At 44.7% G+C, this 17,352-nt stretch overlaps 1 protein-coding gene and 1 pseudogene across 4 annotated transcripts in view; one reads left to right on the top strand and one right to left on the bottom strand.

Moving 5' to 3' along the window:
- Nucleotides 1-17,352, bottom strand: part of LOC147449099 (uncharacterized) — a 212,664-nt gene that overhangs the window by 65,971 nt on the left and 129,341 nt on the right. For all 4 annotated transcript variants that reach the window (XM_086521674.1, XM_086521677.1, XM_086521676.1 and 1 more), the window contains 6 exons: nucleotides 6,223-6,387; nucleotides 6,059-6,139; nucleotides 5,784-5,926; nucleotides 5,620-5,689; nucleotides 5,431-5,520; nucleotides 5,131-5,271 (listed from right to left, as the gene is read on the bottom strand). In XM_086521674.1, the coding sequence (XP_086377800.1) occupies nucleotides 5,131-5,271; nucleotides 5,431-5,520; nucleotides 5,620-5,689; nucleotides 5,784-5,926; nucleotides 6,059-6,139; nucleotides 6,223-6,387 (690 nt within the window). The remainder of the gene's footprint in view (nucleotides 1-5,130; nucleotides 5,272-5,430; nucleotides 5,521-5,619; nucleotides 5,690-5,783; nucleotides 5,927-6,058; nucleotides 6,140-6,222; nucleotides 6,388-17,352) is intronic.
- LOC147449101 (uncharacterized) lies at nucleotides 8,645-9,764 on the top strand (annotated as a pseudogene).

Here is a 17,352-nt window from a genome sequence, read left to right as displayed (position 1 = left end):
TTGCTTATAGAGTTATGCCTTTTGGTCTCACTAATGCTTCGGCCACTTTTCAACGCTATGTTAAATTTGTTTTTCAGCCATTCTTCGGCAAATCCATTCATGTTTTTATTGATGACTTTTGTATCTATAGCTCCCGCTCTCTTCATTTGGAGAAAGTCTATGAAGGTCTAGCTAGGCTGCAAGCTTTGGGTGGCCAACTCAACGTGGAGAAATGCCACATTGGTGAAAGCAAGGTTACTCTTCTTGGCCATGTGATCTCTGCCAAGGGCATTGAAGCTGACCCAAACAAGGTTCAAGCCTTGATGGCTTTGCCCTCTCCCACCACAACAAAGCAATTCGTCTCTTTTCTTCAAAAGGTGAGGTATTTGAGTAGGTTCATTCACCAGCTCTCTCAAGTGGTTCTCCCTCTACAACAAGTTACCCATCAAAAGATGCCCAGAACTAGAAATACCTGCAGAAGAAAGATTAGTGTCATTGTTTCTAGAGGGACTGCTAAACAAAGAACTTCATGCTATATTGTATAGCAAGAAACATATGACCCTAGAAGAGTGTGTGTCAGATGCCATTGACCTGGGAGACAATTGTGATATTTTCAATGAAGAAGATGTCCCTAAGGATAATCAAAGTGAGAAGACAGCATCCACCAAACCAACACAAGTGGAAACAACGGCTGCTGCAGCACCGCTTACAGCCATAGAAGACATGCTCAAAAGGATGAATGAAATGATGAATAACATGCAAAAAGCACCTATGAGGGGACCAAGACAAGGGATACCTCAACAGAGACAACCAATAAGGCTGCAAAAAATGGTGTGCAATTGAGGGTAAATGGACCAACCATGAGACCAATGATTGCTATTACCAACCAAAGTATGACGGGAATGTTCAATATGTGCCTATGAGGCCACAATGACAACCCATTATATAATGAGGAACATGCATTATGAACAGCAGTTCAATGAGATAAAACAAAATCTAGCCTCACTTCCTACCATTGCACCTCCAAAGTGGGACATGCCGTTTTATGTAAACCCTAGTGTGGGCAATGACACAGTTGGGGTGCAAAAGGATCCTCAAACTTCTTTCATGCGTCCTATCTAATTCTCTAGTTGCATGATGACTCCATCAGAAAAGGGATATACGGCATTGGAGCACATGGTGCTTGGATTAATGTTTGCTACTACCAAGTTTCGCTCTTATTTACTGTCTACACCATTCATAATTTTAACCATTGAAGAAGTATATGTAATGCAGCACATGGATGTTTCTTCTAGGATTTCCAAATGGTTCACAAGGTTGCAAGAGTTTGACTACACAATGCAAGTGGAGAGCTCAACAAGAGTCAATCTAGGAGGCATTCTCACTCATCGCCACTATTGAAAGAAGTTGAAGAGCAAGAAAAGTGACAAAGAAGTAATACCTGTGTTGAAAGTCCCTAAGATAGAGAGAGCTCACTCTCTTTTCTTTGATGGAGCCTATAAGAGGACAGTGGACAAAGAAAAGAGAGCTCCACTCTCTTTTCTTGATGGAGCCTATAAGAGGACAGTGGACAAAGCTGCAGCTGGCATTGTCGTCTTCAACGAGCAAAGAGAAAAGGTATTCTCCATTGGTTCATCTCTTGGATTTCCATTTCAACAATGAAGCAAAATATGCAGCCTTAACTGTTGGGTTAGAGTGGTGTGTGACACAAGGTGTTCAATAATTAAATGTATTTGGTGATGCCATGCTTTTAATAAAACAAATACAAGGAACTTGGGCTTGTAAAAATCATAGCTTGCTGGGCCATTTGCACCAAGTTAAAAAACTTTTAAGGAAGTTTCAAGCTGTACAATTACATCATGTTCCTCGAGCAAAAAATCAAGAAGTAGATGCTCTAGCTAGAGAGAAACTACAAGATGTTACAATGGGTGCAATCAAGTTGAAGCTGCCTCTCTTTCAAGGTAGTGATGCTATGCTTGACATCATGAGTTTCCAAGACACAAGATAGTGTCCTAAAGATCTTACCAAGGGCCAAAAGCAGTGGCATGTGCACAAGGCAACAAAATACCGTTTTATCAATGACGACCTCTACTGCAAGGGTAAGGATCAAATTCTTAGGCATGTGCCTCTCTCTAGAGAGATCACCAAAACCATTTCAAGTTGCCATGATGGTGTTTGTGGAGGGCACTTTGCACTGGACATCACTAGTAAGAAGGTTCTACAAACCGGGTTTGTGTGGCCTAGTGTACAAAGAGATGTGTATCAGTGGTGCAAAACATGCAAAAAGTGTCAGAAGGTTGGTGATAGGAGATTCACATACAAGCCACAAACTCCTATTATCTCTTATGGACCATTTGAGAAATGGGGAATTGATACCATTGAGCCTTTGCCAAGGACCCAATCAGGTAAATTGTATATCATCATGGGTGTGGACTACATAACCAGGTGGGGCGAAGCATTGCTACCACCCGGATTACAGTTAAGAAAGTAACCAAGGTTGTCTTTGAAAACACTTGTTGCCATTTTGACACTCCTCTTGAAATAATTTTTGACAGGGAACCATGTTTTAGAGAAGACCTAGTAAGGGAGCTGATGAAGAAGCTGGGCATCCCATGACGACACTCAACTCCCTACTATCCACAATAATGCAACGGTTCGGTGAAAAAGATAAATGGTATGATCTGCAAGATCATCACTAAACAGATTAACATTCACAAAGGTGATTGGGACAAGCATCTTATGTTGGGCTTATCGCACTTCATTTCACACATCTCTTAGATTCACCCCATATCACTTGGTGTATGGTAAAGACTTAGAGACCATTTAACCTATCGAAGTTCACTAAGCTAGCCTCAGAGTGCTAGCTAGGCAAATCGAACATCCTAATGCTCATCTTCACAAATACATTCTTGATCTAGAGAAGCTTCAACTAGACAGAGAAGATGCTATCAACTATTATACAGCACACGCAGAGCAACCTCGACTTACCTTCATCAAGGGACTTAAGGCAAAAGGTCTCAAGAAAGGTATGTTGGTCCTAAGGTACGATAATAGGTTTGACACTAGGAAGAATAAGAAGTTTTCACCCCGATGGGAGGGGCCATTAGTCATTAGAAAGTGCTACAACAATGATAGTTACCAATTGATGGATGTAGATGGTAAGCTCCACAAAACACGTGTCAATAGAGGGAGACTGAGTCAATACTTTTTGAGGTTTAATCAAGCACCTATGATGGATATTCCTAAGGAGGGAGACTCCTCTATCTTAACTAAAGAAGAATCAAGTACAGAACTAGAGACATAAATGCCTCTAGCTTCAAGGGGAAAGCTAACGAGGGCCACTTTTCAAGCTTTTGTCCACCTCTCTCTTAGTATGCACTTGATCGCAAGGCTTTGAGACTTTGTGGAGGATAAGGGACCTCATGCAATGAAAATCACAAAAAATACATGTATATAGTTTATACATAGCATGGTTTTGACACATTTGGATCTAGGAAATAAAGAGAGGTAAGAATAAATCCTATAAAAATGAAAAAATCACTAGATACTGATTCTACCTGACGATCACTATAGGTGAAGAATAAGAGTCAATAGTGAAAGGGAGGAGAATCTTATACATTATGGAGTTGGAGTCAACAAAATACTATCAAATGCAAGCATAATTCACTTGTGGATACAAGGCTTGCACATGGAGTCAAGAGGAGACCACTTTGAAGATTTTTGAAAAAAAAAAGAAATATTTTTGTGGATTTTTTCTCTATTTTTTCCATTCTGAATTTTAAAAAGTTTTCAACAACAAAATTGTAGGCGTTGAGCCGACCTTTCTGCCCTTATTTTTTTTACAAATTTTGGAGCTATGGTTTGGAAGATATGGTGGAGCCTATCTATTCACATGGGGAAGAAGTCATGATTATCCAGCTCTACACACATAATTTTTTATAGGTTTTTCTCCATTATTGTTGGATTTTCTCTTATTTTATTAAAATTCTCTCAAATATAATAAAGAAGCTCTTGGACTCGAGCTATGGAAGGTGGCATGGAGACAAAGCTCGTCATGATGAAAGCGATTAGGAGGAAATTGATCAATAAACAGGGTACATGGAGCTCTCTCATTGGGGAAATGCCCTTAATTGAGGTTACTTTGTAATAACCCTCTTACTCATAATCTCTTCCCTAATGACTCTCTTAGCCTATAAAAGGAAGCCTCCTCTTTTGTAAACAAACGTACAATCAAGCTCTAGCACTCACACTCTCACATATACATCCTTGTAGATGCATCTCGAGATACAAATAATTCTACTATAGGATAGTATTGGCTATGGTTGTTTGTTTTGGTATCTGTGTATGTATATGTTTCTTAATGGCCAAAAGGTCTGAGTTGCCATGCACACATGAGTTTGTGAAATGTTGATTATGTGAAATATTCCTCCTGAATGTTTGTATGGTGTTTATGAAGCCTATGTTAATGAAGCTCTAATGATCTCTTCCTCTCCCTCTCTCACCTTCTCACATTTTCCTTGTGTTATGTGCCGACCCCTTACCATGCGTCCTAGCTGCATTCTAAGCTAAGTGGTGCCCCTATTGTGTACCTCCTATGATAAGTCCATCGTGCATAGTCTTGGTGGGTCTGTTTTGCACCTCCACCTCTCACTACTTCAGACCCCGAGGTAAAATGATTGCGAAATTCATGTGAATATCTGATTGTAATGGTAAAATTGAAATAGATATCTATTTGTAAAGAGTGCTACTTTTGTTGTTAAAAACTGTTGATCAGATTGCTATTCATAAGGTTGGAAGATCTGCTAGGAACAAATCCAAGACTTTGTTTTACAACCATGTCAATCGTTCTAGAAACTCGATCCTCAGGTTTGCTTTTGTTACTACTATAGTGGTGACTAGTACCTCTTCAGCTCTGCTGTAATCTTTACTGATTCAGTATTGACCCAGGATCTGAGATTGTGTTTTATATTGACTGATTTCCTCTTTGATATGGCCAGATAGACCATACATTTCTAGGAAAAAGGTGAAAAAAGTATTGACCCAGGATCTGAGATTGTGTTTTATATTGACTGATTTCCTCTTTGATATGGACAGATAGACCATACATTTCTAGGAAAAAGGTGAAAAAAGGTAAAGAAAGGTGCTGCATACCTCATGAAAGGAAGCGGAAATGCTGCAGCGAGTACGAGGAGATGGATCTTGGACCAGTTGCTGGTATGTAAGGTGTAAAGTCATTGCATATTTTCGAGGCCCAATAGATTTCAGGACTGCTGGAAGGTTCTGAGCACAGAGCTGTTCATATAATACACATTCTGAACGCTACTTAGTTTGAGCATCTTCATATACATTGCTTACTGTCCAGGTCATCTCACATCTTTTAACACACACAACATGAAATACAGTAATTTGATGATGTATTGTGCACCATCCATCTCGCTCGATAGCTCATACCTGCCGCACTTCTTCGCTGGAATGACGACACAGTGATTTGTAGGAGTCTACAAAAAGTTGGACGTCCTCCTCTGACAAATCAGGAGCCATCTATCAAGATTGCACACAAGACAAATGGTTTAGGGAGAAAAGGAAAAGACAAAGTAAACCTTGTAGCTAAGAAATGAAAGTTTCTAGAGAATGTTAAACCTTGAGCATAAGCTCCCCAAATATTCGTGAAAGAGGCAGCAACATTTTTGCATCATCTTGATTGCAAACCCTACAAAGTAAAACCATAATCCTTGTTGAGACGGCCTTGAAAAATTTTGAATGAAGATACTGAGTACAAGTAAAGCTCTTGATGTGAACCACACAATCTAAGGATCGGTAATATCTTCAAACGCTTCACATCAGACGGAAGAAAGTCGAGCATATCGATTAAGCACGCTAGAGCAGCACAATGCACAGCCACCTCTTCATCCTTCAAAAGCTCATATAATTCTGGCAACACAGTTTTCTGCACTGAGAAAATAGTGAGTTTCTAGTACAATCATACGGAAGGCATAATGCGTTATCCAATCGTTTCTGTGCACATGATTTTGAACCAAGAATTATTAGGATGAAATTTCAAACAAACTTAATATCAAACCTTGGTTGTTTCAATGCCAACAGCATGTGAGATAGCATTTATTTGATTACACATGCTTATTCTGACTTCTGCATCTGTATCCTGCAGTCAGAACTAAAACGCTTAAATGATAATCATGAGCAGTCAGTTTGCCCATATTTCGCCATAATGCTTCAGATTCATACTTGACAAAGAGCCATTGCTTTATTCAAAAAAAGCTGCTCTATCTCTTGGGGCTCTAACATTGGTGAGATTGCTCCTAATAATCGACTGCATATAACCCTCGAGCTAACAGACTCCTCTACCTTCCCTCGTACCAAAGCCAACTGCAACAGATCCTCCTTTACCACCTGGGAAGCAAATCACAAAGATTTGATGTTCCTTCAACACAGTTTCACTATAAGAATATTGAAACCAAGAATGTTAGCAGTCCAACAATAAGAATTAGCCCATTATAATGATAACTACAATTAGTTAACCATGAACTAACAAAAAGGTACACACTTGGCTTGTCCATTGGGCTGAATGGGATGCTAAATTAGATGAGTCTTGTGGTTTATGCATTAGCAGAGAGAGTGGGCTTCTGCATGCAGACACTGATGAAAAGCAGAGCCAAATTTGAAGATGCTCTTCTCACAAAGAGTTTTGCACAAGTATGTGTTCTATGAAACAACCTGCAACATTTCTTCAAAATTCATAGCAAGGGAAGTCTCCGATTCATGAAAAAAAGGCAATGTTTGAAGCAAGATTTTTAACACCAAAATCTATAAGATAATTCTTTCGTATGGATAGATGTCGCAACAAAATACTCTTCAAAACTCATGTTCACCTCACCATAATAGAATAAGATGTATTTTGTTTTCCTAAGCTTAATCAAAGGGCCATTTGTTCAAAAAAATGACAAAAATCTAAGCAATTACACCAAAGCATAGTCATTACAAAAAATTTGTATAACAAGGTGAGGGATAGCTTAAGTTAGAGTTATGATCTATCCAAAAGAATCTTCACACAACACTCCTCCCAAAAACACAAAAAATCTGTCACTGTCTCAATAGAGCATAACGGCACACAAAATGTCTCACATGGGAAGCTCCCATAAGAAGATTCTTGGTACTCAATGGAAGACAATCCAAACAGCAGTAGGGCATCACCTCAAGTCTCATAAGTCAACCACAAAAGGAGGGCATAGTCCCCAAGTCCGAAGCACCATAACGTGGCAAAAATGATATGAATTGCAAAAAAAGAGCTATCCAAAGAAGCTGCATATGCAAAACCATAGAGAATCTACTAGCAAACATCAAAGGAGGGACCATCTATAAGGATAACTACAAAGCCTTTTGGCCTGCCAATGAGGAGCAGCGGGGGTATTGGCTATGAGAGGTATGCATGGCAAAGGACAGCCCATGGGAAATCGAAGGGGCTCCTATAGTGGAGTCATAGTGGGTTTGAGGCTCGGGCACACTCCTGGGTTTTCAGAAATGCATTGGCGGGTCCTTGTGATCCAAGCTGTTAATACAAATGAGCTCTGCTCGTGTAAGATAATGCGAAGACTGAGCAAGGACTGTGCAGGCACCACGACCGTTCTCTGAAATGTCTATGCTCAAAAACCGCAGTCCAAAGAGCTTGGAGTAGGCTAACAAAGAGGCAGAGAAAATAACGTTTGACAATTGTGCACCTCTAGAGGTAGAAGATTGATTCCCAAGACATGCTCTCTCAAGAGGTGTGCACATGAACACATTTTCATGCCGCTGCGGTTCAAGCGACCGACGTGGGAGTCAAATAAAGGCCGTAGCGTTTTTCGCGGGAAATTAGGGCAATGAACGTAGTTCACCGCTGCGTTTACTGTAATTGCGGGCGCCTTTTGGAGGACCCACCATGCGAGCCACCTGCTGGCGTTAGACTCCTGCTGCAGTGCCATCACAGGGCGGCAACCAACCCGAACTTTGTAGCTACCTCCACCTGCTCTACTCGCGGTTAGGGTACAACTGCAACGGCCGGGAACTGTTGCACTCTCGAACAGTAGTTCTACCTCTATCAATAAGTGATTAGTTGGTGCAATTAATTGCACCATGATTAGGGCCACTTCCAACCGTTAACCACCTGCTCTGCGCCACATCTAAATATCTAAATATTATTTAAAGGCACTACAGCTTGTCATACAAAGCTCCAACCTTGACTGTGTTTCCAAGGGAAGAAGCTGAAAACTTCAAGTAACCCACAGCTAGCCCTACACACTAAGGTATCCTCTCTCTCTCTCTCTCTCTCTCTCTCTCTCTCTCTCTCTCTCTCTCTCTCGGGAAGGCGCAGAGCAGTTTAGAAACTTTTCTCATTTAATGACAATCCAAACATTTAATGAGTTAGAAACGTTTTAGCTAATGGTGCTAGTCCTAATGCTTGCAGGGAAATACAATGGACCAGCAACGCTCTCCTCGCTTGCGACCAGGCTCTCCAATGTTGAGTGCGTTCACAACATATCGGCCTACACGTTCCGTCCACCGGCAACCACCCCCCCATCCAATTCAGCCACAATTTCTACCCACAAAGACGGTGCCATCACTGCCACCACCCGGTGGATTCTGTCAACTTCTGCAAGCTGGCGACTACATTATGCATGATCAAGTCAGTTTGCAATTGCCTCTTCCTTCGGGGATCCACTACCTACCGCCAAACCCTACAGAACACAACAGAATAGTAGGCATTACTGCAACGGCTCCACCTGGATCGATGCCGGTGTTCCTACCGAGCATTCGGCCACTTGGACATTCAATTCCTCAAAGTGCCGATGCCTCCTTGCCATCCATTCCTGCTCTCCTTCCTGCCATGGAGGAGAACATACCTCTGCCGGAGTTTCCAATGGTCGAGGCAAACTCTCAACAAGGAAATGAAGTAAGCTCAATCACAAATACTATGCCTTCAGCAGTTGTGGCGTAAAGAGACCCTAAGAGAAAGGCTAAAAAGCCTTCCAACTCGAAGAAAGGTTTGGAGTGGTCAACCATAAGGGTTTTGTGCTTGATCGACTTCTTCCAGGAGAAGTGAACTAGCCTAGGCAAAGGAAACTTCAAGCAGAAGCATTGGTCCAGTCTTGCGCTACAAATGAACTCAAATTTTTCGTCTACCTACTCGGCACAACAATGCAAAAATAAATGGGACTCTCTTCGCAAGACCTACCAGAGAGAAAAGGACTGAAGAAGGTACTGGTGCATCCCCGTCTACTTGGGAATTTTTTGATAGGATGTCTGAGGTTCTCGAGAGAACACCCAAGGTGCGTGGTTTGGCCGGTGGCTTCAATGGGGAGGACTTTTTGCCTGGGGCACCAGAGGAGGATGAAGACGACGACAACAGTGATGCAGAAAATGACGACGTCCACATCCCTGACAATGACGAGCATCAAAATGTAGCAACCCCCTCCCAAGAGGGACCACCAACCACACCGATTACCAGTGCGCCGAGCAGTGCTGGTGCTGGAGAACGTTTTGGTGGTAGGCCTTCGGATTCCGTTCGGGGCCAACGATGCAAGAAGAAACGTTGTCTATCCGAAGCTGGCTCCTCCTTGGGTGCTAAGTTGAAGGAAGGACTATCCAGTTTTACAGAAACCATGAAGGAGGTCGAGCTCCGCAGGATTGAGGGTGAAGTGCGTCGAATTGAAGCAAATGAAAGGCGTGCAGAGAAAGCTCTAGAAATACAATTGCAGATAGCAAGAATTTTGGCAAGTGGACGAGATGCTTGACGTAAGATTGCATCTTGTCAGGCAGAATATTGATGTAACCCAGCAATAAAATAAAGCAATGCCTACATCATTTCTTTCAACATGGTCTCTCCCTTACGCTTTGAGTCTCTCTTGCACGACACTGTTGTGTCTCTTTGTAGAGTTAATGCAATTTGGAGTTTGACAATTGTGAATGAGTAGTTATTGATTGTTTCTTTGCCTAACTATCATTACATATTCATGGTGGTCTCGTTGTCAAACACAATAGCAACAAGTGGCGTAGTGATTCTCATTTGAGCACTATCTCTTTGACTCTTTCTCTAACTTCCTCTCTCTCCATTGTTTGATAGATATAGATGGTTTATAGTATGACAAAAAACGAGATTTTTTCAAAAAGAGAGGAGAGATACAGTTTAAGTTATAGAGACAGTTTAAGTTATAGATTACACATGACAGTTTAAATTATAGACAGTCAGTTTCCGTTACAGTTATAGCTACAAAATTAGAGTTAGCAAAGATAGAGTTAGAGTGGGTAGTTAGATTACACATTAGAGGGAGAGTTACATAGAGAGAGTTAGAGTGAAGTATAGAGTAACTTCACTAACCTCGTCGCATAGTTAGTCTAATACTTGGATTTCGTTGCATAGTTAGGCTAATACTTAGATATCGACATAGAGTGAGCAAGAGAAAGAGTTAGCGTTATAGGGGGTGTGTGTGTGTGTGTGTGTGTGTGTGTGTGTGAGAGGAGCTCGGTGCTGAAGCCTGCTGTGTCGGTGGTGTCCTGCTCGCGAACCCTAAGCCTGCGCAGTCTGCAGCAGCCCTTCCACCTCGCGAGTCGCAATCTGCCCACAGGTTGGTGCGCGCCCAAGTCTGTGTGTACTGCGTGTAGGTTTGTGGCCAACGCGACCCTGCCTCTGCCTCCAAGACTGTTCACGCGCCACTCTGCCCAGCCTGTGGGGGTTTGTGAGTGCGCGCGTGTGTGTGTGATATGCTGCAGCCTGCTGTGCAAGCGCCTGTGTACGTGTGTGTGTGTTGACGCCTGCTGTGTCAGCGCCTTGACAGTCGGGCAGCAATGTTAGGGTTTCGAAATTGGACTATAGTGAGTTAGGGGTTCACAGTGGGACAGCAAAGCGTGAAGGTCTCGGAACTCGCAGCTTGGGTGTGCACGCGATGTCCCACCAGAGAATTCCCTGCAACCTCCCTCAACTCTGTGCCATCTACAGTTCAGGCTTTGCCTTGACAGCTTGCTTCCGACGCAGGTTCTGTATATCTTTGGGTTTTTCAGTTTGATTAAAGTTTTCAAGCAGCAGGTTCCTGCACAGCCAGCTTGTGTGTGTCTGTCGGTGTCCATAGCAGTCAAATATCCAAAAACCCAAAAAAAAAGAGATTGTGTGTGTGTGGAGCTTCACATGGACTCGGCCGAGCAGTGTATATACAAGCGCCGGAAGGCCATGGAATCTTCGGATATGGATGCTTTAAGCCTTATCAAAGAATGTTTGCATGAGGATTTCGAGGATGCTCGTCAAGCCTGGGAAGGATCCGCTCCTGACATGGAAGTGCGCATTCCTATACAGGAGCTTATGGATCCCGTTGCTCAATATGCGCTCAACACGGTGATTCTTTTTTTCCCGGGAAGAATGCCTACAGCTCAGGATGTAGGCCAATGGGTTGATTTCCTGCTCAAACGGCAAGCAGTCCCAGGGGTTTACTTCGGCGCGCGCGGATTCTATGAAGTCTTGTTGGCCGACATGGATGCTCGGGACGCTTTGCTTCAAATGTCTCCTCTTTTCTTCAATACGCAGATGACTCATGTACTGCCCTGGGCTCTCACCAAGGACTATCAGAGTCTCATTCGTCACAAGTGTCCCGTTTGGGTTGAGGTGGTCGATTTTTCTCGCACCTGGCATCACTTCCTTCCTTTGCTAGCTACTCAGTTGGGCAAAGTCATTTGCCCTCCGAAGCTGGACGCAAATACAAACCGTTTTTGTATTCTGTGGGACACAGATATCCCCACAACACGAGGTATTTCCATCGATTCTGGGGATGCAGTGGTTGGCAAGCGTCCATTTAAGCTTAAGTGAGGAAAGTTTGCAAACTTGTAGCCTGCTACAGTGTCACTTTCACTTCCATATGGCAGTAGTTTATAATTGGGCTTTGGTCAGTTGGCCTTTGGTCTGGTCGGTTCACACTTGGGCAGACACGTGGCAGGGTGGTCTAGTGGACATCGTGGCCAGGTCACCACCGCCACCCAGTGGGGATAGACTTAGATGATGTTCTTTATGGGCCGTTGGTGGCTCTTATGGTTGTACATATGAGTAGTCATTTTTGGGGGCAGTTCTATCTTATCTTGCACGTAGTCGTCTAGGGAGAGTCTGACACAGAGCACGTCTGCACCATCCCGACACATCTGAGCCTTGACACCCGATTGTACCTGAGAGTCCTTGGCTGGAGATGAGTGTGCTGCCACGCCAGAGTCTGTATCAGTCTTGGAGATAGTCGAGTCATATGTTCCGGTCTGCTGTTGTGTCTTTGAGAGCTCTGTTGACGTCTATTGTTTCCTTTCTGTTCATCTGTTTGAGGGAGATTCAGTCTGTTTGAGTGAGATTGTCACGCACATTGCACTGAGGACCACCCACTGTAGAGAGCACGACACATTATCCGCGCTACAGGTGCTCTCATTTTGGCGATCACGGTGGGACCTCAACTGAAGTCTCACTCTGTTGAGTAGCTGGTTTCTTTGCTTCGCCTGTGCAGCGTGTTGGTCTGGTCCAGTTTCACCCTTGATAGCTTAATCTAGTTGGTCTAGTCTCTCGCCTTGCTGGTCTGGTCCCCTCTCGCCCTGGTCCAACTTGCCCTCGTCTCTGGTCTAGACCCCCTCGACCCTGGTCTAGTCCTCCTCGTCCCTGGTCCAGCTGGTCTAGTCACTTGCCTGGTCTAGATCCTGGTCTAGTCCTCGTCCCTGGTCCAGCTGGTCTAGTCACTCGTCTGGTCTAGTAGAGTCTCGACCAGTCTTCAGCCAGTTCAAGGTTTTCTTGCCCAAAGCTTGGTTGGATCGGAGGTCACTGCATGACACATACAAGGAGGTCAGTTGAGCGTCAAAGCCCACTACTGAGCCCTCTGAAGTAATATCACAGAAGATGACCTTTGACACCTTGTAGAAATCCTTCAACCTCATCACCTATACCTCCACATATCACATCACCCATTCCTTCATCAGGTTCCCCATCTTCCCGATCACCTTCTCCGGAAAAGCTCTCACCCGTTCCTTCATCATCAGGTTCCCCATCTTCGCGATCACCTTCTCCGGAAAAGCTCTCTCCTATTTTGCTACAGCAAGCTATTGTGCAACAGACTCAACAAGAAATCATGGAGCCACTATCTAGTGTTTTGGCCAAGGTGAACATCAAGTTCCCTACCTTCAAAGGGCTGTCTTCAGAAGATGCTGACGACCATGCAAGAAGATTTGTATCTCTCTGTAGGGGACGTGGGCTGAACAGAGAAGATGCTTACTTGGTACTATTTCCATCCACCCTGGATGGCCTAGCAGATAAGTGGTACAACCAATTTGCAGAGAACCATTTTGCAACTTGGGCAGCCTTAAGACAACAGTTCTGTGCATCTTTCAGGCCGGGAGACTACCAAGAGAAGGTGTTGGATGAGTTAGCCAACATGGTGCTCAAGCCTGAGGAGACTTTTGCGGAGCTTATGACTAAAACTAAGTCACTGGTGGCCAAGCTTCCCCAACAACCTGGTGAATTCATGGTTAAAAAGTGGGTGGAGAAGGCGCTTCCCAAAACTTCTCAGCAAAAACTTCGAGAGAGTCTCCGACCCGACGCCACCCTCGACGAATTCATCGCAGCTGCTACTAGAATAGAGGGAGCTAGGAAGCTCTTCAACAACTCTCCTCAAATAGATACTCCCTCTATGTTCTCGGAAGGTAGTCCTACTGATCCTTTAACTTCTTTACGCAGGGAACTGGAAGCCCTAAAGCTACAACGAGCTCTTCAAGAGGAGAGGTCCTTCTCTCTTAGACAAGAGAAGCCTACACATAATGAGGCATTGGAACAGATTAAGCGCGAGTTAGAAGAGCTCAAATGTCAGCAAGAGACTAAGGCCATGGTTTGGTGTAGCTCATGCCGCTCTACAAGGCACCCCCCACAGGAATGCCCTCTTCGGGTTTACTGCCACTTCTGTGAGAAATCTAGACATGAGGATAAGGATTGTTACTACCTCAAGGGATTGTGACAAATACAAAAAAATCTTGGTCCTTCCCTCCAACAAGGGCTAGCACCTGCATCCAACATGGTCTCACCCTACGGCCATCAAAACCAGTTGCCTCCTCTACTGACAACACCCCCTATGCAGCAAGGTATGCACAACAACTTTGCACCCCACAGTTTTTATCATACCAGTACTCCCTCAGTTCCCCATAGTTTCTACACCTCAGCCTCCAGCACCATGCAACAACAAGAGCAGCGACCACCTCGTCCCCCTTTTCGTCCGTCAAATCGGCCAATCCTATGCTAAAGATGCGGTGAATATGGGCATTATCAAAGTAAGTGTCCTTTACCTGAGGGGTCTCCTCCTTGCAGACATTGTCCGGAGTCTAAGGACCACTACAGTAAAGATTGTCCCAAACAAAGGGCATCCTCTTCTTCGGGCCCAAATCAAAATCAACAAGAGTTTACATTCCCGAAAATCAATCTAATCACAGTGAACACCAATCCTCAGCCAACACCTGCTACACATACAGTTCAGCCACAACGAGAAGCAGAGCCTACTGGGGTGCTCACTCGAGCACAAAGAGCAGCCCTAGGTTTAAGGTTGCCAACTGGACCATCCGGTCCAACACTTCAGCAACCTGTTCAAAATGGCGCACCCGTAAATGGTGCAAAGAATAGGCCAATCTCTATGCTTTCGGACATTGATGGAGCTTTCCTGGCAGCAGTAGCTGATTTGCAATAGGTCAAAGTTTCCGAGGAGGCCCAGGTTGTAGAAGATAGGCCCACTGCGGAAGCAATCTTGAAGAAGAACTTTCAGCAAATATCTCTTTATGAGATGCTTCGGCTCGATGCAACTCTTAGAAGTGACACACTCTCAATAATTCAATCTTTGTACCCCGGTACCGGGCCTAGTGGCGGGCACCTACCTGTGCAGCCCCTGGAGTCCTACATGATTTCATATCCGGCTGCTCCCCTCACCGATTATAAAAGTCCATGCCTTACTGTATCTATTCTAGGGCAGTCGTTCTCAGGCGTCATAGTGGATGGCGGGTCTGGAATCAACCTAATGCCCGAATTTACCATGTCAGCCTTAGGTCTGCAGCCTACTCGCCCTGCTCCGTTCACTGTTACATTGGCAGACCAGCGAACAGTCTATCCTGTGGGCATAATAGAGAAGGTGCCTTTGAAGGTACAAGACTTCACTTTTAGCTTGGATTTTGTGGTGGTCAGTCTTCCTCAAGTGAAGGGAGGATTTCCCTTGCTGATTGGTAGACCATGGTTGCGGCATACTAAGGCACTTCATGATTGGGGAAATGACGCCATGTGGATATCCACTCCCGGCTCCCAAATGCAACCAATCCGGCTTAAAGGAGGGATGGATCCACTGGCTCAGTACAGCTCATTGACAGTACAGTCCAACCCTGACCCGGAGCAGCCCATTCCACCTGACGGGTCTGACGAGGACCTGCTACAGTGGTTGGAAGCTACCGCTTCGATGCCATGCTACATGGTCTCTACTCAAAACTTACCTGTGCCGCCAGTTACACTCTCTCTTCAAAATCCTCAGGAGGACACCGATGTCCAAAGTCCTACAGACAGTACAACAGTCGAAGAAGTAAGTGTGTCAGCCCCACATTCTCATGCGTCGAATGAACCGCCGATGGAAGCCCTCGGTCTTGGGGAACCTATCACACATCACCGAAGGGGGAAGAAATCTCCTCTGCATGCGCTAGCCAAAGATTCCCCCCTTCCTGGATCATCTCCCAAGTTGGACCCCATTCAAAAGCACTCTGTCAGGTTGTCTGCATCGGAAGATTTGCCCTTCGAGGAGCTCCCACAGGGATGGTTACAAGAAGAGTATGCAGAGTTTCTAATCGATTAAACCCCAATCGATTAAACCCCTGCAGATGTAGCAGGGCATGTATTGTACAGTTTCATGGATGGGTTTAGTGGATACAATCAATTGGGCATCCATCCAGGTGATCAACTGAAAACGGCCTTTGTGACTCCTTGGGGTATTTTTATATACACTCGAATGTCTTTTGGGTTGAACAATGCCCTACCTTCTTTCAATAGGGCAGTATATCTCATCTTTTGTCCTTTGCTTACGGATCATCTTCGCATCTTCATGGACGATTTTTCGACCTTCTCAGGTGCTCAATGTTCAACCCCAGTGGCAAACCTAGAGGAACACCTCTCTCAGCTCTCTGTTGTCTTCCTCAGGTGCAGAGAGGCACGCCTAAAGCTAAATCCTAACAAATGTCATTTTTTGGTTACTGAAGGCACACTTCTAGGCCATGTGGTGTCGGCTAAAGGTTTAGCTCCTGACCCAGAGAAGATTGTGGCAATCTTAAAGTTACCACCTCCCATCAACCCAAAAGGGGTCCAGAGCTTTGTAGGCCACACAGGGTATCATCGCAGGTTTATACGCATGTATGCACAGGTGGCTCAACCCCTGACCCGCCTAACCAGTGCTGCTGTTCCCTTTCAATGGTCAAAGGCAGAGTCTGAAGCTTTTGCATACCTTAAAAAACGCCTCACTGAGGCGCCTATCTTAGTAGCTCCCGATTGGTCTCTCACCTTTCATGTGCATACAGATGCCAGTCAACTGGCTGTGGGTGCGGTGCTGACCCAGCCTAGTAAGGAGTATAACCTGGATCGCCCTGTTCACTAGGCAAGTCGCTACTCACCAAGGCAGAGTGTAACTATAGCACCACAAAAAGGGTGGATAGCAGTCTCTTTAAGGTGGATACTACACCGGAATGGTACGGAGATGTTTTGTATCTGCTTTCTAGTGGCCTCTACCCAGAGAATGCTTCTCCCCTACAGAAGAGACGCCTGTTGCTAAAGTCTAGGCCTTTCACTCTCATTGGGGGCCAGCTATACAAATCAGGGCAAGATGGTGTTCTGAGGCGCTGTGTCTCCCCTCACGAGGTCGAGTATATTTTAGAGGATGCCCATAGTGGTCCCACTGGTGGCCATTACCCTGGCCATATTACTGCACAAAAGATTCTCCAGTGTGGCTTGTGGTGGCCCTATATTTTCCGCGATGCAGTTGCCTATGTAAAGGTATGTGATGTATGTTAGCGTTGTGGTACTAAACCAAGCAAACAGTCAAACCGTCCTCTGCAGATCTCTATGGCATGGCAGCCCTTTGAGAGATGGGGCATAGATTTTGTAGGCCCAATTACTCCCTCTGCCCAACCCGGCAATCGGAAGTATCAAAGAGTCTGCATTGGAGTAGGGCCTTTGCTTCAACTTTGGTTCAGCGGTCTCCTAGCCAAGCATATTTTTTTGCCCAAAAAGGAATCTATCAAGTGCATCAGGTGCTAGATGGCTAGGGTTATGTTATTTCGTTCGCTGATGCAGTGTCCCGCTTTCGGTTG

Source organism: Adiantum capillus-veneris, chromosome 10 (genome assembly GCF_014529385.1).
Source record: "Adiantum capillus-veneris isolate H3 chromosome 10, ASM1452938v2, whole genome shotgun sequence".
In the NCBI taxonomy this organism is placed as follows: Eukaryota; Viridiplantae; Streptophyta; class Polypodiopsida; order Polypodiales; family Pteridaceae; genus Adiantum; species Adiantum capillus-veneris.
This window is presented reverse-complemented; position numbering and strand designations above follow the sequence as displayed.